The sequence below is a fragment of the Athene cunicularia genome (assembly GCF_003259725.1).
Source record: "Athene cunicularia isolate RWA chromosome 5 unlocalized genomic scaffold, athCun1 chr5_part2, whole genome shotgun sequence".
Taxonomy (NCBI): Eukaryota; Metazoa; Chordata; class Aves; order Strigiformes; family Strigidae; genus Athene; species Athene cunicularia.
This window is the reverse complement of record NW_020799102.1, coordinates 5,105,223-5,127,672: the sequence shown is the minus strand read 5'-3', so window position 1 is coordinate 5,127,672 and position 22,450 is coordinate 5,105,223. Positions and strand designations below refer to the sequence as shown.

Sequence of the window (22,450 nt, the reverse complement as noted above, 5' to 3'; positions counted from 1 at the left end):
TGCCACCTCCAAGTCTGTGCTCCTCAGAGTTTGGTAAGATCTGTGAGCTTTCCAAGTGGCAAACCTTCATTGCTACGAAATGTTAATTGGCCTCTCCTTGGAGGATGGGCTAATTTAAGGACATTGTAGAGCATCCTCCACTAAAGCTTACTGCACCAGCTGGGGTGGAAGACTCAACTGCCTAGCATAGCTGCATGGGGTAGTTACAGCTCCTCAGGCTTTTCTTTCTGAAAGAAATAGGTTAGAAACTCCAAATGCAGACATCAGGTGGTGGTTTCCAGCCCAAACGTGCATCTCTACAGCAAGCGCACTATTGCGTGCTACAGCTACAGCTGACTTTCTCTTATTTATTTAAAACGGTTGCTAACTACATGGTTACAGGACCCCAGCTACATACCCTTTCTTATTCCTCCATCAGGCGGGCAGGGATATTCCCCGGTTGATAAGAGGAAGCAGGGTCCATATCTCTCCCGAGTGCCAGAGCGGGTAAAGGGCAGGCCCTCATCAGGCGTAATAGCCTGGTCTATGTGGGGACAGTCTTCGTTTGCCAGCGCCGCCTTGGCCACCTCACCATTCAGTTTCGAATCTTCAAACATATAAGCAGAAGGCTATTGAAACACTATGCACTGTTTATTAGAATTCCAGCTGCAAATTAAGGGTTCACAGCTAAAGAGTTCTATAGCGACACTATAAAAGGTAGCACATCTGTCCTAGACACTGCGTTCGTGTGCACTGCACCAAAATAAAATAAAGTCTGTTAAGTGGGAGGAGAAAGAAAACGTGATCACGTTAGGTGTAACAGCAGCCACCTGTACTTCCGCATAGAGGGGCGGTTTCAGAAACGGGCGTGCATTGGTTCCTAGTCCTGCGAGCAGAAGACTGCGGTTAGAAATCGGATTATGTTTTTGCATGACATCAGATGGTGCATGAATGACCTGTTTGTCATGAAGCCTACTGTCGCTCAGAGCTTTGGAGAGGCAGTGGACTGTGAGTTGTGTTCTAGTATTTGAGTATATTCTGTTTGTGCTGATTTATACCTGTGTGCAATATTACTGAGGGGAAAATTCCTGCTCTTTCCCCCCCACACACCAAAATTTACCCAAATTATTTGATAGCGATTCCGGTATCAGTCATGCAGAATGGCTGTACAAGTTTTAGACACACAGAGTACGTTACATATGGAAATACGACAGCAGAATGTGGATTTAAAAAAAAAAAAACCAATCCATTTTCTGATGTTTTCCTCAGAAACACATACAGTATTTGCAATGCCAGCACAGGACACTACATTTAGAAAACACTACAGCAGGCCATGAATTTGGAAAATAGATAGAGCAAAATTTACTCTCGGCTGTAAATAATGGAAATAGATTGCCAGATTTCCCCATTTTGCTCCACACATTCCCATGAGGATAGACTGAGCATAGCATGTTTTCTCTGTGTGACTTGTTTGACATTTATAAAACAAAATAAAGTGCTATTTAGTGTAGGATTTATTTTAGGGTTTTAAAGTGCAAATTAGTGTATTGAGAATATACTCGAAATATGGCACAGCTCAATATGAGTATTTTAGTTGAAGGGAGGAAAAAACAGTCAAAATGTGCTTTCTGAAGTTTCACAAATGCTGAGATACGTTAACTGAGTGGTATTGGCGGCATCCTACACCTCGGTTGCACAATGCTTATTACTTAGACGCTGTAAGGCAATGGGTGGTCCTGCAGGTCTTTAAGGAAAGACAAACTCAACGGATACACTTAATTTCAGTGCCTCTTCCAGATTCGCATACTAGCTTGTTCTGAACGCTACATGATACTGTCATTTATTTTTCAGTGGTTGTGAAGCTAAGTCATAAAACGAGCCCAAAAGAAAAAATACATTAGGTGGGGTTTGGAGATACGATTCTGATCCTCTGGTTTCAGATGGACAACATTGATGGGTAGCAGGCAAAAGCCTTTCCAAGTTATAGTTGTTGCATTGTACACACACGCGCACACACACACACACACACAGATGTATATGACACACGCTATGATTCTATCTGTGCCCCATTAATTGCATTCCATGCCTTTACTTTTATTTAGATGTCACTGGTTTGTCACAATGTAAACAGTATTTTCTGCAGATCTCACCTCTGCCTCCTTTCTTCTCCTTGCAGAACTAGCCCATTATTTCCTGAACTGGGGAAGTAGTAATATTTTGTTTTGTGAGCAATGAAATAACGAGGCCTTTCAATACATTTTAAAAAATGTAAAAGCTATAGGTGCATTTTAATACTTGTAGATGCTAATTTCAATAGGATTCTGAAGTTTTAAGGTTGCACTGAGTTGCAGTTCCTTTCTGTTCATAATACTCGGTGCTGTTTAATACCTCTCTTTGCACAAAAACCTGGCACGGCTGCCATAGTAACCGTGATATTGCAGGTACTGAGCTGTTGATTTGAAAATCACTTAGCTGTGTTTGGGGAGAGATGCTGTCCTCATGGGGATGAGCAAAGAACCGGGCTTCTTCATAAGCCTCAACTGCTGCAAGCTGGTGGCTCTAAGCCTGATGTGAGGGAGGCAGCTGTGTCAGAAGAGCTCTACATTGAAATCTCTTGAGACTCCCCTTGCTACACCTGAGCCTGGGTTCCCAAACTAAGCTCTTAGTGGTGGAGGGGGCACTGGTCCATTTTTCTGGAGCTCAAAACACCTCTGAGCAGATTGGTTGTGGGTCAGGCTGCTCACTGGTACCAGCCATTGATCCTTTTGGAAGCAGGTTGCAGGCTCTTGTGCTTGAATGACAAGAAAATTGACCTTGGAATTAATTTCTTAAAATGCATTATACATCCCTAGCCACTTGAGCTGGAACTTGCTCTTGCAGCCCCCTCAGGATCCCTTAGCACTGATGAATTTTTCTGTGTACTTGTTGTTGAAAATCGTTCTATTCAATAGGAAGAGAACAGAGTAGCTGGAGATGTGGACAAATCACTGATGTGATTTTGTCCTACTAACGTCCCTTGAATATTCCATGCATGGGCAATGCATTAGGGATTACATTCTGGATGGCAATGCTAATCCACAATGACAATTTTGCTAAACATTTAGGAAGCAAAGAAATCACCAGCACAGAAGGCTGCATCTATTGCTAGTGTATATAAATAACTGTCGAGTAGTTGTGTTCCAAACCACTGTCTGCAGTACCTAATTCTCTGAGTGTAGGACTTGACAATCACATGATATTTAACGTGTGATAAATTTGTTACGGGAATAAAAAAACATCACTGATGTCATCAGCCTACAGTTAGAAGTTCCCATTGTTTTCATTAGCAGATCTACATGCTGAATTCAGGAATGAGGTCTAAAGATGGAATGAAATAGTGGGGGTTTTAGGTTGATTTCTCAAGTTTTAATTTGCATGTTTGGTTTTTTCCCTCCTTGAGAGAACTCCAGAGAAAGCAAAACTACTGAAACCATTACTGGCTGGTGACTACCAGTCTAGTTATACCAATGATGACTACTACTTAAAAGGTGCTCAAAACTTCTAAGACTTGACTCTAGCCTACCAAATTCACAGGAGTCTTTCCATCCCTGCTAGCAGAATCTGAATTGCTTGTACAGCATTTTTTGTTGTTCTGTAGGTTCTGTTTCATGAAGAAAAGTCAATGTTATCATAACAGGTTATCTACGACAAAAATCTTCTGACTCTCAGCTTGGCACCTTATCTCTGTAATTGTCCTATCTGTGAATACCTAGTTAACTGCACCAGCTTTAAACATTCTCCTGCAGAGATTTAGCTGAGAGACTAAAGAAAGTATTCAGCACATCTCCCAGGTGAGTAGTTTGTTTCACAACTACTCATTTGTGGGGTTTCCTCTTTTTTTTTTTTTTTTTTTTCCCTATCTATCTCCATTTGCAGAAAGGTACTGTTAAAATGCCTTGGGTGTTTCTGAGCAAATAGCTAATTTCAAATCGGGGGGAGAGATTCCAAAAAAACCCCTTTAGGATTACTGCTGGATTTTGCATTGTGGAGAAGCACAGTAGAGACTGCCCATGTACTTGCTGCATGGCTCATCTCTTTTGTTACAACAAGTGGTTTCACACTGTCATAGTGACTTTACCTACCAGTGTTGCTGGTTTTGATAATAAGCTAGAGCCTGACACTGAGTCTCCACCTCTTTGAACTACATCTTAGGTTCAAAGTATCAGTGGACATAATTGTATGGTATATTCACTGACCTCAATCTATGCTTGGAAATGTGGCACTTGTACAGAACTGGTTCCTACACTGGCAAAGTCATCCCAGTCCTCTTCCCATAAGCAAACTGCCGTTCTCCAACAGCTGCCGAGGTACAAGTTCCTGGTTTACCCTTTGTACCTTAGATGTCTCCAGAAATTGTGTGTGGGACAGGGATGGCCCTGTTTCCTCTTAGGACTGTAGCTACCCGACACCCCCCCCTTTGTCTTCCATGTGTCTACGGCTACATGAACTGTGCCAGATTCTTTGTGCTAAAGAAAATGGGATCTTCTCATCCCTAGATCATGCAGCAATTAAGAGACACAGTGCTGTTTCTTTTGGTCACATTAGGTCACTGACAATCTCTTCCAGAAGAACACAGACTGTCTTCTGGCTACCCTTGTTTAAAGATTAAGAGACAAGGACCCAGCTTGAGTACCTACGGCTTCCCTGAATAGCCATTTGTCGTTCCACAAAGGCTCAGGGGACCCCCGGGTTCTGCAGCCCTGCTACAGGGGAGGGGGTTGACAAGCAGGAAGGAGGTAGGAGCAACTGAGTACAAATCAGGGCTGGAACTGAGAAAAGAAGTTTCTCAGAAGAACTGAGAAAGATGAAGATCCTTCTACTGGGGAGACCTTGTCTGGCTAAAGTAACATTCCATACCACCACCCCATGCACACGTAGAACTGAATCTACAGCTTGTCTAGATCTGTGCTGTGCTCTTACAGCCCTGATCCCAAACCTGGGACTGCCATTATTACAGTCTGTGGAGAGTCCCACTCCTGATCAACTGAGAGCGTCCTTTGGTTCTCATTCAGAGTATGAGGGTCATTTTCATTTGCTCATTTTAAACCCCTGTTGCTAACCCTAACATGCACAGTAGCTGTCTGAAGTCTCTTATGAAGAAGGATCTCCATGAGGTCTATCTCAGTAGAGACTTCTAATCCAGCTGGATCCCTGAAGAAAGTGATGGTATGTAGTCCACTGAGTGAGTTACTCTTCTATTGTCCAGTCCTCTCACACTTTTCTGGTGATATAAAAGGGCTGTTAGTGTGGCAAACATTAGTTGTGTCATACTGTGCTGGCAACAGGAAACTCTTGGTGTGGTGGTTTTCCCTGGCTTTTGGACTAGTGACAGAAGGGTACAGGAACAGAGGTGGCATGGCCAAGGTGAGGGTGGAGAACTGCTGTGCTTTAGCTTTCCTTAGCTATAAGCCTATTATCTGGAAGTGGGAAGTAGAGCAGCTGTGAGGCTGCTGTAGTTGCTGCTGGAGGACAGAATTTCCCCGCTGTCCTTATTCTAGCGAAAATGCAAAGATTTTACATTCCTTTTTGCATCCTATTTTTGCAGCATTGCTTTTGCCAGATACTTGTTGTGCTAAGCAAATATTATGATGAAGTTAAGAGTATGAATCCAAATATTCAAAGACATTTACTCTGATTTGTGGAGGGATTAAGAGCTGCTCAGCATCTGAAAATACCCATTGACTTTATATCCCTAAATTTCTCTCTGAGATGTTGCATGGAAAGAAAATATTTACAGTTCAATTTCCTACTCTCTCGAGCCTCTTTAATTCAAATTTCACTCCTGTTAGCAATTGTTTCTGGTTTAGTTGTCTGGATAGTGTTTACTGACCCATTAACATTTGTTGGCCACTCATTAACTGCATCAGTATAAATCTCCTTATTTTTTAATACTGGACTCCATCTAAACTGTGCTGTGCTTCTGCACTGATTAAGGGAGGGTCAGAGCATAATAGTGGATCAGGAAGTAAAGGAACTGCACACTGAGAAAAACATGCTTTTCTTGAGTTAGCACAAGGCTATAGCGATTTCTGAGTTAACATAGAATTTACTGACAATTAAGAATAAGATTAGTAGCAATAAACTTGATGCTGTCCCTCTAGAAAATTATTAGAAATGTCTATTGGCTATTTTTTATCATTCTTTCAAAGTGGTGTTTGGGGGTCATTGGAGGAGACTGTAAATAAAATACTTTGCTCAGGACCCGATTCAGCAAAATAACAATTATGCTTCTGTGCCAGACCATCTTCAGCGACAGAAATCAATTTTTGTGGGCTCCAGAGCCTCATGCAGGATTAAGAAACATGGATCGCATGGGTAGGGGCTCATTTTTGTTGTTGTTGTTAAATCAGGTCCTTAGAGTGAAAGGGATATAACTATAACAAATTAGAAAAAGAGTTATGGAGAAGATATATTAAACCACAGACAAAGGATGATGGAATGATTAAATTATGACTTGGAGAGTATGGAAGGAAGTATAGCATAGAGAAGAACAGCATAGAAAATATGGGTTTAAACCTCTGAAAATGAGTAATGATGTGTCAGCATGGGCATCACTGGTTTTCAAAATGGCAACATAAAAAAATCCTAAATTGGTAGGTTTGGGAATTTTTTCTGCTGGAGAGTAATGAAAATTAATTTTTCCCATGCAGACTATCTGAAAAAAAAGAAGGTAATTTAACTAAGTAGTTCTATTGTCATACCAAGTACTTACTCTTTGCATTAATACCTTGCATCAGGTTTTGTGTCACAATCTCAGTGAAGTTACCTATAGTCTGTGACATTCCTTGTTCTTTTGCATTAAAGAACTGTATTGTAATCTCCTCGGCTGCCCAACATGGAGCTCAGGTTGATGGGAATTGGAGAAAAACTTCACAGAATAAAATGTGACAGTCTGTAACATACACAAGTTGCAAGCAACGTACAGTAATAACAAGTAAATGTTAACAAACAGAGCGAAAGAGAGAAAGAGAAAAAGAGAGAGAAAATGTGAAGAACATGTAAAAGAATTAAGATTCCTACATAACAACTCAGTTTTAGTTACCCCAATATTCTAAGGCCATTAAAAGAAAAATCTTTATTAGTTCTAGATATCTTTATTAAAGTTTTCTGATTTTTATATTACTGCATATTTTGAAAGTTGCTATGAAGCTCTTCTGAGTAGATATCACACTGATGGACTTTACACTGGCACGAGAGCAGAATTTAGTATGCTACATGAATACGCAGAATCCTTCCGACCCAACCTACCTCTTCAAAATTTACTCACCACTGTGTTGACCTGGGTCCCTCCAAGAAGTCGTGTCCCCCAGTAAAGGCACTCCAGTGATGGTGGTGACCACCTCTCCCAGTACTAACTGGCCAACATCGTAACGTCACTCCCAGAGAATATCACCTTTGAGAGGTACTACTTCTTGAAGTGAGGTGACAGTATGTTGGCTGCCTACCTATTGGTACTGCTAAAGGAAATACTGGAGCTCTAGTTAAGTAGACCCAGTGCGTCCTGCTATTACAGGTGTTAGTGGATATGTGCTTAATGCAGTGCTGGGAACTGTTGCTCCTCCAAGTGCTGCATTGCAAAGAGCTCTGGAAGATCCTTCCTAGTTTTATCACTTGTACCCATCCTGGACTTCTGAGAGTCTCACTAACACCTATTCTGCAGAGCACAGACCACAGTCGTGGACAGGTCAGGTAGAGGTTGCAGGAAAATGCAGTCAGGTGAGTCATGCTACAGTCTTGTATTACCGCTCTGACTGAGGAATACAGTATGATGATCTCTACAGTATGAAAGGTGTTGAGACATGGAGCATGGATGAATACAAAGAACAATGACAGCAGGAATGGTAGATTGCTTGTTATTTCAGCTTTGAGCTTATAAACAGACAAGCAAGTAACCAAAAGGCTTGGAGAAAATTTCCATCAAGTACAGAGTAAGAGGGATATAAGCAAGTGGACTGGGCACAGAACTGGGACCTCACGCCCAGACCCTTTTGTCCCTGGCCTTTTGTAGCAATGGGTAAGTCATCCCATCTATCTAGTCCTCCTGCCAGCAGAGATGTACTTCTTGCACAGGGGTGCCTTTTGTTGTACCTGTCCTGCAAACACCAGCCATACTGTCCAGCAGAAGGGAGAGATGCCCAGAATACCTCTTCCATATCCCAGGAATGCATTCTGCATGGCATGGCAGGGGAGCTGCAGTAGCAGGCATGTGCTTGAGAAAGAGGATTTACCATGTTTACATCTGCCTTGTGCTGGAGGGTTGGCACGGGTTGGCCTTATTTGGCTGGAGTGCTAGTATCTGTGTTTTCTCATCACTAAAAGTACCTGTGCTCATTAAGTTATTAAGACATGAAAAGTCCTAAGATTTATTATTTAGTTCTGCAATTGTTTTTCAGCCTAGTGAAGTTCTGCCCCTACACACGCTTATCCCTAGCTGTGGCCAGACTACAGGGAGCTGTGTGGTGAGATTAAAAAAAACATTTTTTTTTAAAATGTCTCACATAGTGCCAGCGAAGCGGGAAACCAAAAGCGCTGTGCTTGAATTCATAGCTCTTCCTTTTTGTTTTCAAATGACTTGGTATAGAGGATGTTATTTTTTATTCAAATTCTAAAGTAAACAAGCACCATAGTACACGTGACACCCACCAGTTGTATCTCTACAGGAAATAACAGATGAATAATTGTACAACAAAGTGTTACATTATATTAGTTATAAATTCTGCTTTCCATGTGATCCACAGCTGTGAGATTGCAGAAATGCCCCAAGGGCCAGGGGGCAAGGAATAGATCCGCATCGCTTCTACCTAACTGTAGGCACTTAACTGAGGATCTTAAGTTAGAGCTGCAGTCACCTGAGATCACTTATGGAGAAAGCCACCTCTAGAAGGCAATTCAGATTATAAATAAGTGAATTATTCTCTGAGACTGCCTGACTCTTGTTCCAGTATAAGAAGGACCTCAGGGAAATGTATCTTAGGTTAGATGATAAGAATTGAGTGTTGTTCCTTTTATTTTGAACTGTTACAATTTCTACATTAGATCCAGAGGACTCGATCTTCACAGAATCACAGAATGGTTTGGGTTGGAAGGGACCTTAAAGCTCATCTGGTTCCACCCCCTCTGCCCTGGGCAGGGACACCTTCCACCAGCCCAGGTTGCCCACAGCCCCGTCCAACCTGGCCTTGAACCCTTCCAGGGAGGGGGCAGCCACAGCTGCTCTGGGCAACCTGTGCCAGGGCCTCACCACCCTCACAGGGAAGAAATTCTTCCTTCTATCTAAACCAAATCTACCCTCTTTCAGTTTAAAACCATCACCCCTCATCTTAGCCCTATGCTCCCTGATAAAGAGTCCCTCCCCAGCTTTCCTGTAGCCCCCTTTCACTCTCCCTGGAGCCTTCTCCTCTCCCGCTGAACACCCCCAGCTCTCTCAGCCTGTCCTCATACAGGAGGTGCTCCAGCCCTCTGGATCTGCAGTGACATTAAGATGCAATCATTACCTCATTTGCTATTTTGGAGTGATGGATTTTGGACTTTCAAAGGCTAGGAAGGCTAAGTATAGGGAGGAACAAAAAATCATCCCCCTATTACCTTTTCCACTGCCTTTTTTGGTGGTTTTTATGTCCAACACATTTAAACATCAAAGTTTTTTGAGCTGAAACAGACCTTTGCAGTTACATTGCTGTCTACTATCCACCTTACAGAGAGGGTCAAAGGTTTTATGACACTAAAATTAGATGAGATTTTTTTAATGTTCAGAGGCATTTGATCAGAGAACTTTCTTCCCCATGGATTGAAGGACCACCGCAGTGACTACATACCTATGGCGTTAACAATGCTTTGCTATCCATAAAAGCCGCTGAAGTTCACAAACTACAGTGTAATGTTAGGCAGCATAATGGGCCTGTGACAAGAACTGCCAAGAGTCCCCAGCTCCCACTGAGCACTGGCACTAGAATTACAGTGTTCAGCACACTTCTGACGTTAGAACCTGTGTGTTGCACAAGGAATACAGGTTATTTAGGTTATGGTGACAGAAGGGATGAAAAATGAAGTCCTGAGAAAAGAGCAGTTCCTTCAGAAAGCATGAGTGATAAAGCTGAAATGGGTAATTCCACATTACTTCTCTAAAAGGAGATCAGCTCTCTCTCAGGAAATTGCACTGAAATATTACGTTCCTAATGTCACAGTTTGCTCCAGTTCATCTGACCATGGAGTACACTGGAGCCACTGTAACTCTGTAGTTCCCCTCTGTCAGTGGTAGACTTGGATAACTTCAGTTATTCAGACATGGGGATAGTCAAGGAGTGGGTTACAGAAAATTGTTTTTTGGGTAGGTAAGTAAAACAACCACAGAAGTTTTTCTGAAGCTAAAGGCTGTATTAGTAATGACAGATGTTTTCCCTCTCCTCTTAGGCACCTGAACTCTAGTAATATTTCTTCCATATTTTGCAGCTATGCAATGAGTAGAGAATTTTGCTATCAGAACACTGTGGAAAAGGCTGAACAACACATTTGTATGAAGATAGGATATCCTTGGAGTACAGCTTAAGTAAAGCAGCATGCAGAGGGGATCAGAGATGTGAGAAATTATTTTTTTTTTGGCCATATTAAAGTCCATATAAACACTGTGTGTGCTGGTGTTGTAAACATATATACAAAAACAATAAAAGGTTGGGGTAGATCTCTGAACAAACCCAAAATAACCCATCACCTGTGCTTATGTATTATGGCTGCATTCTGAAGACCATTGCTCTGGGGCACCAGACAGTACTGCAGGCATTGAATGAAGTTATCAATTCCCTTCATATTCTAAATTTCTTTTACAGTGTTGGAAAATGACATTCACCACTTCAACCTATGGCAACTTTAACCCTGCAATCAACCTATCCTTCAGGTAAGCACACAGCTCACGGAAGAGCTGAGTAATACTTTAAAAACAAAACTAAGAGCTTTCCAGGTTTGTTTTCCATGTTTTGAGGTTTTCTTACAAACTTGTACCTTAAAGTATTTCACTATGTGTACTGAGATTTATTTAATTATTTATACCTGTAGGACAGCGTGTGGTATGGGACAGAAACCAGCTGAGTTTAAGTGGTTGACACTGGCTTTTTCTGTTTTGCTTCTGTTTGACACAAATTTTGCTTTGCTTTTCTTCTGTTTCGCTTCTGTTACGATACTGACTGGAATACTCAGAAACCTTTAGATAAAAAGTGCTGCAGCACAGCAGACTGTGGTTGACTGATGCTTATGTTATGTTCAACTAGTGGCTTTGCCACAGACCTTTCAAGTGGTCTCGCTCAATTAAATTAAGCCATGTGTCAAATGAAAATACTGGAGATTACTTCCATTTTCTTTTTGCTGTCTACGTACCCTGTCGGGTATTTGATTGTAATACAGTGGTTGTCACATATACAACAATGACAAAATGAAGCCCTGATCTTGAATGGGGCCTGCAAACAACACTGCAACATAACAAAGTTAACAGTTTGACAGGTGATATTAGAACTTGGTGTGCATATTTTAAGTGAGGGGACACTTGGTCCTCTATAATTTGAGATGTCCCCAGGTCAAGGAGTTTTAGTCAAATTGGTCGGGTGAGATCTGCTCCTTTTATCAGGCCCAGATCCTCCAGGCACTATAAAGTGATATCTTGAGAATTTACAGGCATCAGAAACTGCCTTGAAGAAGATTTTTTGTCTAGAGGCAATATCTACTTTCTTAATGCTGCTGGTGAAGGCCTGCCTGCAGCAGTAGCTCTGCCACCCTCTACTCTGAAGTGCCTTCCCTCCCCTTTGCTGCTTTCCCAGCCACCCACTGATGGGATCAGGCAGGATGGAGAGCAGGAGGGGTTGCTGCAGAAAGGGGAGACATGGTAGAATCAAAGCCTGACATTCTTTATATCAAATTAAAATCAAGCACTGTTATTTAAAGATACCCTCCTGCCAGGTGTAGATTAGCCCAGGACTGAGCTGCTGAGAGTGTTGGGGACAATTAAAAAATTTAATTCAAACCTACCAGAATTTAAATCCAAACCATCTTTGCTTTGCCTGCAAATGACCATAGCCTCATTGGCAGCAGCTGTGCAGCCTGTGGGCAAAGGTCTGCTGTTTGCATGTCCGTGCCAGGAAAGTGCTCCTTAGCCCGAGAGGAGGCACTGGGCTCTCCGCAGAGCCCCCTTGGCCCTGGTGTATGGACCGAGAACTGCTGGGAACTGCTGGCTCGGTGCATGAGAGGGCTAGGGAGAGACACTCGTATGTGGAACTATTTCATACTCATTGCTGTTTTGTGAAGTGTTTAATCATTTCGCCACACATAATATATGGAATTAATAATTTCATGTGATGTCCTATACACCTGAGCAGCTAAACAGGCTTTTTTTTTGAATAATGTATTAGATATACATCATATGACCTTTTATCACCTAGACACTGTCACACTGAAGCTTTACAGTTGAAAATCACAAGAAATATCTTGGACAACTCAGGCATTATTTTAGAAACGTTAGGCACCCGTTCTGTGTTCCTAGTACAATGTTAACTAGTTGGTTATCTACAGTTAGGTGCTATTAAGCAATCCAAATATTTTACAGTATGGGACACATCCACTGCTTGCAAGTCTCTGTTTTCATATAACATGCAGGTTATAGTTTCAGGAACAAGTCAGTGCCTACGAATGCTTCATATTACATAAGTGAACCTCAACATCCAAGGCAGTGCAGATCTTGTTTTAACAGTTCGGTGCTGATCTTACTACTTTTCTCTTGCACACATAGAGATCTTTCCCTGTTAGGAAGCTAAGAGATGCAGGCAATATTTTTTGCTACTAGTGGTGCATAATAATTATCAGCAACAAACTCCAGCAACAGTGTTACCGAGTCCATCTTGTTAGCTGAAGTATAAGTGTGCTTTGTTACTTCTTAAAATATATATGCTTGTATACGTATATAAAAATAGTCTCTCTTAATTATTGCAGAAATAGATAAGTTGCTGTTACTATCAATACTTCATGGATATTGTGGTAACAGCTGATTTTAGAGCACTGATGGTGGCAAAACAGTTCCACATTGAACCAAAATTACACGTATTCTCAGGATACCAGTGTGGAATTGCACTGAACTCGTAGAGTTCTTAGTCCTCTAGTTCCCAGAGAGGACCACGGTAGGTAATGGAAGGAACTTTATAAAGAAGGGATTTCTAAGAAAGTCACTGCGGCTGACTGCTAAAGTACTCAAGAGTCTTGCATCTCTTGCACATTACAATTGGGTAGTTGGCATGTTGCTCACAGTAGGAGACACGCAATATTTTTGTGCCCTCTTTCCCTCTTGATATGTGATGCCACAAAGACATCTACTTATGAGGAAGTTTGCTGCTTGGACATGCATTGTGATAAGCATTTGCAACCCGAGGGGAATGGATGATAAAACCATACGCTTATGCGCCAAAGATACAATAGGAAAGGACAGTCTATCAGTCACGTGAATTGTGATTGGCCTGTTGCAATGGAATAGCCTTTAACAAAAAAAAATGAAAGCTATTTACCTTCTGAATGGATTTTACATAGTTGCACAAGAGGGAAAAGAAATAAGAAAAGAAGAGAGAAGAGAATAGAAAAGAAGAGAAAGGTTCCCACCAGCTCGTCCCCTCCAAAATTAGCATTGGCATTGGTGGAGTCACACACAAAGGAAAGTCTAACTTTCTTTGTGCCTCTCACAATGACATCAACATGCATGGCTATGAGATGATGAGAGAATACCTCACTCACAGTGAGTAACAAATCAGAATTTTCTTCAAAGTAAAAAAATGATAACACAAGACCATCATAGGTATATGCTAGCTCTTTCAAAACATCTCTCTTTGACTAGATGTCAGTTAAAATCACTTGATGGCAATCTGTTCTACCTAATACAACACGGGGATATTCTGAATAGGCTGAAGAGTGTCTACTATGCAACTTGGCTGGAGCATCTGCCAAATATGAAGTTGGTTTTGTTTTCAACGTGGTTATCTACTCTGAAATTACTCCATAGAATAAATAGTGATATTCCATGGGTAGAGGTAGATTATGGGGTTTAAATAATCAAATTGGAGCCCCGTAACTTTGTGTGCTATATGAGGATTCTCATAAAACTGAGATATTCCCATAATTAACCACTAGCCATGGGATATTATAATATATTCCATGGTGACTAGTATTTTTTCCATTTCCCTCCCCCCTCCCAGCAGAATTAGTATGATTAATTTTGCTCTGGTTTCACCTATTGCTAACATGAATCAGTATAATTAAAAATAATAATACCATATTATGAGGCAATCACTGTTTAGGCCAAACGGGCCAGTAATGACCAGTCAGACCTTTTCCAGTTGGCCTTTGCTGCTAGAAGGTTGAAAGAGCTGTAACTCACCAACCCATACTTGCAAAAGGAGTATATTTTAGAAAATGTGGTTCAAAACCCTTCATAGTTCTAAATGCTAAATTCTAGTGGAATATTATAGAATAGATTGATTTGCATGCCATGGAATAAACATCCTTACATCTAGTCTTGTCTCAGAGTGAGTCATTTTGCATTAGTGTCAAGAATTTGAGCTGTTGTTCTACTTTGCAGTTAATCATCAGAAAGAGACGGGATTGTCTCATGAATATGCATGATGGTATAGTTGTCCCTTCAACTTACTAGGCACCTAGTTTCTGTAATGAGATGTACAATATCTGCCATTTAAAACAGCTGAAAGGTCCCAAATGGGAACAAATGAGAAAGCATCTGGCTGTTTTGAATTCCAGCCCTGTTTTGTCAGAAAACTCTGTAATTGCTGAGTACTTGGCTCCTACTCTGCTCTATGAAGCATTCAGCTCTCAGGAGCCTCTGAAATGCATTACACAGTCCAGCAACATAGCTGTAGAACTCTCAAAATTCTTCCACTAGATGTAACAGCTCTTCAAAATATCTTGAGACTTGTATGCCCTTAACCAGGACCAAAGTTTGGGCTCCTAGAGCGTGCTCTCATCCTTAGTTTTGCTGATCAGCCTCCACTGTACCATTTGTCCCTGCAACCTAGACTTCACACATATTATTCACTGTGTGATGGTGGGACTAGAATGGATAAATGTGCTACCCATTGCTCTAAGAAAGCAGTCTGGCTGAATCTTAAATCACTACGCGGGATGGAGGTTAACGGTCAGATGGACATTCCTCTAAGAGGTTTCCTACCTGCTCTGTTAATTTCTAAAATTTCTTCTTGGGCCAGTGGGCAAGTGTCGCTCTGAGTACTGTGGTGTGGAGAGTTTACGACAGATTTACAATAATTGGGGGATCCCAGCTGGGGTGGCCTCGGGATATGCTTCTTTTTTTTCTTTGGTAGCTTCTGCTTAGCCATAGCTAAGGAGTAATACATTCCGAAATTGTTCACAATGACAGGGACAGGCATGGCAATGGTCAGCACACCAGCGAGAGCACAGAGGGCCCCCACCAGCATGCCTGACCAAGTCTGAGGATACATGTCTCCGTAGCCCAGGGTCGTCATGGTGACAACAGCCCACCAAAAGCCGATGGGGATATTTTTAAAGTGTGTGTGTTCACTGGCACTAGGGTCATTTGGTTTAGCACCTATTCTCTCGGCATAATAGATCATCGTGGCAAAGATTAAGACGCCCAATGCCAAAAATATGATGAGCAGCAAGAATTCATTTGTGCTGGCGCGGAGGGTGTGTCCCAAGACCCGCAACCCAACGAAGTGGCGGGTCAGCTTGAAAATTCGCAGGATTCGCACGAAACGGACTACACGGAGGAAGCCCAGGACATCCTTAGCAGCTTTGGAAGACAGGCCACTGAGTCCAACCTCTAGATAGAAAGGCAGTATGGCCACAAAGTCAATGATGTTCAAAGAGTTTTTGATAAATTCCACCTTGTTTGGGCAGAAAGTGACTCTCATCAAGAACTCAAATGTAAACCAGACCACACAGACACCTTCGATGTAGGTGAGAAAGGCTTCAGTCTCTGCTTCCCTGTAGTGCCGCACCTGGGTGTCATTCCCGATGAATTCAGTTTCTGTCTTGTTCACAATGGGGTTAAATCTCTCATGGGTCTCGAGGCAGAAGGTAGTGATGGAGACCAGAATGAAGAAGAGGGAGGCAAATGCCACATACTGTGGAAAGAAAGATACAAGAGAAATGTTAAACAGTAGGTTAAGTACAGGGGCTTTGATTTTGAAACACAAGGGAGAGACAAGAGCTATATTAAAACTTAAGATAATGCCAAACCTTCTTCCTATGAGCTTAAGATGCCAAGGCCCACCTGCAAAGACAGCCTAACACTCAAGCTTGGAGGGACAGCAGTATGTAAGTACATGTGAACTTCCATTCCTATACAGATAGTACTTTAGTGTGAATGTAAATTTAAGCAAGCATTTAAATCTCAGAGCTTTCTGTGGTGTTTAAGATTAAGGACATATTTAAATTCTACTTTCTGAATTTGGTCTTCTGTTACTTCCTGGTCTTAAAGATAGAGCACACCTTCTAGGACAATTGTCAAGCAAGTATTGTGTCAGTGGTATAGTGGTTGCCTCCTGCTCCCAGCTTAGTGACAGTTGTGGGGTTTCAGATCTCGGTAAGGTGCTAGTAAATACTAGTGGCAGTCTCAGGTGGGCTCTGCGGTAAGGAGCAGAGTCCTGCTTGGCATCATCAGACTTTTCTGCCAAGTCTTAGGGACAGGTTGAGGAATAGTCATGTATCAAAATGAGCTCTCCTAAAGTAAATTCTCTGTTCTCAGTTCTCTTCTCCAGACCTTTTGGGGTGGGGGACAGGGAGTGGGAGAAAGAGGTTTCAGGTTCACCTGTCAGCTGATCCAAAAGGAACCAGATCTATTGGATTTTATCAGAGAAGGTTTTCTTGAAGAGATTCTCATTACAGTGTAAGACTCGTACCAGAACTAGATGAATCTTTCGTAAGGCTGTTGGATTACAATTTGGTTTATCAGGTTACAGTGAAGCAGCCCCCCAAAGTCAATGAGTGTTTAGCTTAGGAGGATTTGCCTCTTCTGCTTCAGTTCCTGCTTTTCATAGAACCATAGAACAGTTTGGGCTGGAAGGGACCTTTACAGGTGATCTAGTCCAACCCCCCTGCAATGAACAGGGACATCTTCAACTAGATCAGGTTGCTTAGAGCCCTGTCCAACCTTGCCTTGAACATTCCAGTGTTTCACCACGCTCATCATAAAAACATTCTTCTTTAGATCTAGTATGAATCTACCTACCCTCTTTTAGTTTAAAACCATTAACCATTGTCCAATTGCAACAGGCCCTACTAAAAAGTCTGTCCCCATCTTCCTTATAAGTCCCTTTAAGTACTGAAAGGCTGCAGTAAGGTCTCCCCAGAGCCTTCTCTTCTCCAGGCTGAACAGCTCCAACTCACTCAGTTTTCTCAGGTTTTCCTCAGCCTAAAGGAGATCTCTTGGTGGTATTCTTGGATAACAGGGATACAGTCAGGCCAAAATTCAGAACGCTTGTAACCACAGTTCCTCTGCTTGGTCTTTCTTTAATCAATTAAATATTCATATATCAGTTAAGTTTCCTATATCTAAGAGGTCTCTATTTGTGTTGGAGTAGTACAATAATAGTAATGCCTCTATTTCACTCCCTGCATCTGTTACCTTCCTGTTTGTCTTGTGCTTGGAAAGAGACATCTCATAAGATATTATTTCACCATCTTCATGAGCACGAGAAACTGTGGCAATTAAAATATTATTCAAATATTCTCAGTGTCCTGTTTGCAATGTCCCTTTTACAGCAGTGTAGCCAATACAGGGGTTAAAAAGAACTAGTTTCTTCTAATTTTCTGTTGCTAGTAAATGCAGTGCAATAATCTAAAAGATATTGCTGCCAAAGGAATAGACCAGTTAAAAATAACCTATGCTTCAAGTTACCAAAACTCTCCTGCAATGAAGAAGTTCCTCCTGCTTGCTTTCCTGGGTGGACCTAGTGCAGAATTACACTTGACCTTCCGTATTAGTAAACAAAGTCAAACCCAAGGATTTGCCACAGTTTATGTGAATGATTCAATAGAATACAGAGAAACTGGCAGAGAATAAAATCACAGAATCCTTTTGGTTGGAAGGGCCCTCTGGAGGTGGTTTGGTACAACTTCAAAGTCGGACCAGGTTGCTCAAGGTCTGGTCTGGTCCAGGTCTGAATATTCGAGGTTGGAGATCCCACAGCCTCTCTGGACAGCCTGTGCCAGTGTGTGGCCGGCAAAAGCAAATAAGCTGGAAGGATACAGAAGTAAATGGGCTCTTCTGCTTTTCAAATCCAACTTTGTTACCAAGGAGATCAGCACCTAGCCATTGTTACAGGTTAAAAAACCCCCAGTACCTTCCCCTAAACGCTTCAGGCTATCATAGCATTGTTACGTAATGATCTAATATACATGCTGATATGTGCTAAAATCAATGTCAAATATAAATAGTTGTCTGGAAGATAAAAGATCTGGAGTTTAGGGAAATTGAGAAGTAGGGCCACAGATAGCTTTTTATCAGATTCTGTTGTTAAACATGGAAATTTCTCCCTGCACAGTTTCTCCATCTGTAAAATAGGTTAAAGAAAATACCAGCTGGTGTTCGTCATGTGCTTTGTGATCCTAGATAAATGTATACAGGTTCTATATGCTTTTACTTTAATGTTACTGACTTTAGTATATCAAGTCTCCCTGAAAAATAAATTGAAGAGTCTTTTAAATGGTTCAAGTCAGTTTATGTATGATATTGTTAACATTTGGAGCTTAATTAAGTAGAGGTTAATACCGCAGTTGTCTGAGTATGAGTAACAAGAGAAACAAAAAGCATCTTGCACCAAGAACTCAGGGAAATGTTGCTAGCAGCCTCAGCATGTCTGCTCTGTTTCAGCCTGAAGCAGATTTTTACTGTAGAGTCACAGAGCCTTGAGAATTCAAGTTGTAGAAGGAAATGCTGACACTTTGTTAAGTCGGGTTGCACTCGCAGATAAGAAGCAGAGAGGGGAATAAAATAATTGTGCATCTTAAGGGGTCTGTGAAGAAGGCCCCTTTCTTTATGCTGACTCAAAATGCAATTCTCATCTTGGTATATATGAATATGTCTCCTGAGTGAGGTTTTTCTGCTTAGGACAAGCTTCGGGCTGACCTTGCACAGTAAGTATATTGAAAAGTGATGTTTTGCTGTATTAAAGGGAAGAAATGATTAATTCTGACAGGACATTCAAGTTCTCTGCAGAGGTACATGCCAGCAGTGTTATCAGTAGAGAACATCACACCCATGATCTCTCCCTTGGCTTCAGAGGGGAACCGAGAACCTTTAGTCCCCAGTTCAGCAGAGCAGGAAGCACCTGCTAAATCAATGTGAGGCGTCTGCTTCCTTCTGTCTGTATTTAACAACATCCAGGGCCCTTTCCCAGTGACGGGGATCTTCTTGAATGGTCTTCTTGAATGGTTTGCAGCTTTGGAAGTGTGGGTTTGCTCTCAAGATTTCATAAAACAGTGTCTGAGCAACAGTATTGAAAAGAAGAATCTGAGTATTTCTTCTCCAATTTAATTTTCTTTTCTCTGTTGAGTTATTCTCTAATCCTAAAACCTCTTTTATATGTAGGAAGTAAAAAATGCTCTTTAGTCATTCCATGCTTCAGTACCGAAAGACCCTTGTTGTTTTAGAAGAAGGTCTGCACAGACTGAAAGGAGAAGACAGTGGAGAACAGCCTGTTAATAAAGGTCCCGTTACCGTTTCCCAGTCCCTTGGCTGATCCAAAGAAGTGCAGACAAGCCTGAGAATCAGGCCTGACAGTTCATTTGCTGACACCCATTTCTGAGGTTTATCACCTGCAGCTGCTTGGGACACAGAAATCCAGCAGCTTGCCTCAAATGAATACGTAATACATCATTAGCATAGATTTATGTTTGTGATTCCAAATTTATACTGACCCACCCTTTTTTTTCTTCTGAATATTTTTCTGTGTTAATTATCTGATGTAAGATCTAGCAAGCTGTAAGCAAAATCCAATAACACCAAATTCAGCCAGTATGTTTTTCTAAGGCCATGCCAAAGGGATCGAAAAAAGAGTGCTGTCCGGCCCGCCGTCAGAGGCCAACGGGGATCAGCCATCATGTCTAACATGACAGCTTGTCAAGTCCAGAGATGAGCAATGCTGGTAAAAGTCTAGTGAAGGCTATGGAACTTGTACATGTTCTAACATCTTTGAAAATAAGGCTATCTCTGTTTATTTCACTAATAATGGCCTGAACACGAATCAAACCAATGGATTGCTCTTTTATTATTTAGTGGTTCTTAATCTTCTTTCTCCTTACATTTTACATCAGAATTTCTCTTCTTCCCAGGATCTGAATGGGCTGGAAGAAAGGAGTGAGGATTTTATGAAGTGATGTCATGTGCTGTTGAGTTACAGAATGGCAGCTAAAAATTTCTATAATTAAGAAAATACCTAGGTAAAGTGTTTGAAGTTATCAAAACTCTTTTATCTGCTTTGACACATGTGAATGATCCCTATTTGACTAGAGATGCTGCTGCCATTGCTTTTTTCTGGCTCTAATACCAACAAAGAAAAAAATCTCAGTTTGTCCAAAACCACAGAAGCTGTAAGAGAAGGCAGAGAGGAGATTTTAAAAGGGGATATTTTGATTAAAATATAAGTTACATTGAAACGTCTTCATTCTGGAGAGAGAAGAAATTACACTCCTGGATGATTTCTGTTAATAGTGGATATATTTTAATAAGGCTATTTTGAAAGAGTCTAAAAGACGTCATGCCCATAAGTGGATAATTTCATCATATAATTTTTATTGCCTCTGATTAAATCTCTCCCTCTCTCTGTCCCTTTCTCTCTCAAAGGCCTGCTTCTCCCTGCTTCCTCACTGCCAGAGCCATTTTTGCCAGTGCAGTGTGAATATGAAGTCCCAATTAGTTCAGAATAGTTTCACATCAGCTTCGCATAGCTGTAACAGAATCAGACCTAGCCTCTCATGAATAATGAGCCAGTATCTTTCCACTCAGCATGGAAAGAAAGCAAAAGTCCAACAGCCTTATAACCACAAATAAACCTTCTAATAAATGAGGATTAGGAGGCTAGGCTCACTCAGAAAAAAGGTCTGAAGATTGATCCGGACAGTATTAAATACATGTGGCTGTTTACTTCTGGGAATCAGTTTTTAAAACAGCCCCTTACTTCTGAGTAACCCTTCTGAGATAGTTCTGGTCTTGGAGATAAGGAACCTTTTTAATGCTTTGTTTTAAACAAATGTGCCCAGTAACCCACTAGAATTCATTGCTGCAGCACCTGGAACTGCCAGGCTTCAATGCAGATGGGCAGTGGGGGCTGGTGATGGAAGCACTGGGACAGAAGTCAGATGACTGATGCTCTTTTCCAACCTCAACCATCAATCGACACATTCTAGTCTTCAAGCACGTGTGCCTTATTGCACCATCCTTTGTCTTTTTTTTTTTTTTTTTTTTTTTTTTAAGATAGTAAACTCTTTGGGGCTTGGGACTGTCTGCCAATTTATGTCTGCCCAGTGTCCAGCCCAATGTACGTCTGGAGTGGGGACCTGGGAAGGGAGACCTTGGCCGAGTCTTTAAGAGGGACACCACTCCTGAACCATAGACAGCAAGGAAAGTGGGTGGAGGCAGTGGAAACAGCAGGGCTTTTGCAAGTCAAGTTTCAGTAACTTCAGAGTTTGTTTTCTAGGAAATAGTGGTCTACATGACACACCATTCATAATTCATTCCAGATCACACATTCCCAGTGAGTTAGTAGAAGCCACACGCCACAGACGGATGCTCTTCTCCTTTGATACTGCTCAGAAACATTTAACAATCCTGGCTCAAGTAAGCTAGATGGGGGAAAAGAAACAGATCACACTCAGAGAAGATTTGCCAGCCTCTCCCTTTGCAACTGCTTACAGAAGTATTTAAAAAGTGACTCTTAATCCCTATCCTTTTGTCAGGGGAATCCAGGAAATTCTATCTGTCCTGAACCTCTGGGTGAAAGGCAGAGGAATATTTTTTCTGAACCACATCTATTGAAGCATCGGGAAATTTCCTGTAAAAGTGGCACCCTCTCTTTCTACAGATCTATTCTGGTGAGTTTTGGTTTTAAGGACAAAACCATTTAAATCATTACATCATAACTCTCCTGGTCCTGTTGAACCAACAAAGCACAGGAACTAAGCAGTAGTTGTCTTTTATGAGCAGGGCCTGTGAGCATCATGATTTGCTGCTCCTCTCATAGGTGAACCCATGGCTTGCCAAGACCAAAATGGGAGATGGGAACACTCTCACCATCTTTGTCTCCGAAGGAGAAATGCTGGAGCTGTTAGTGTTGTGGGGCTTCCAGGAAAGTATGTTATGACTCTAGTGAGCTCTACTACATTGGGGTTGGGGATTTTTTTCCTTTTTTTTTTTTTTTTG

The 22,450-nt window shown here is 41.6% G+C and overlaps 1 protein-coding gene and 1 long non-coding RNA gene across 4 annotated transcripts in view; one reads left to right on the top strand and one right to left on the bottom strand.

Annotated features, from left to right (window-relative positions):
* The window catches only part of KCNC1 (potassium voltage-gated channel subfamily C member 1), a 109,760-nt gene that overhangs the window by 3,767 nt on the left and 83,543 nt on the right, over positions 1–22,450 (bottom strand). For 2 of the 3 annotated variants that reach the window (XM_026850636.1, XM_026850637.1), the window contains exons 2-3: positions 15,221–16,154; positions 398–586 (exon numbers count right to left, since the gene is read on the bottom strand). In XM_026850636.1, coding sequence (XP_026706437.1) covers positions 398–586; positions 15,221–16,154 — 1,123 coding nt within the window. The remainder of the gene's footprint in view (positions 1–397; positions 587–15,220; positions 16,155–22,450) is intronic. The other variant, XM_026850638.1, reaches the window with a different exon arrangement.
* Positions 582–12,102, top strand: LOC113481201. Its single transcript, XR_003398622.1, has 3 exons — positions 582–2,564; positions 5,953–5,957; positions 12,091–12,102. It is a non-coding gene; the product is annotated as an uncharacterized LOC113481201 (long non-coding RNA).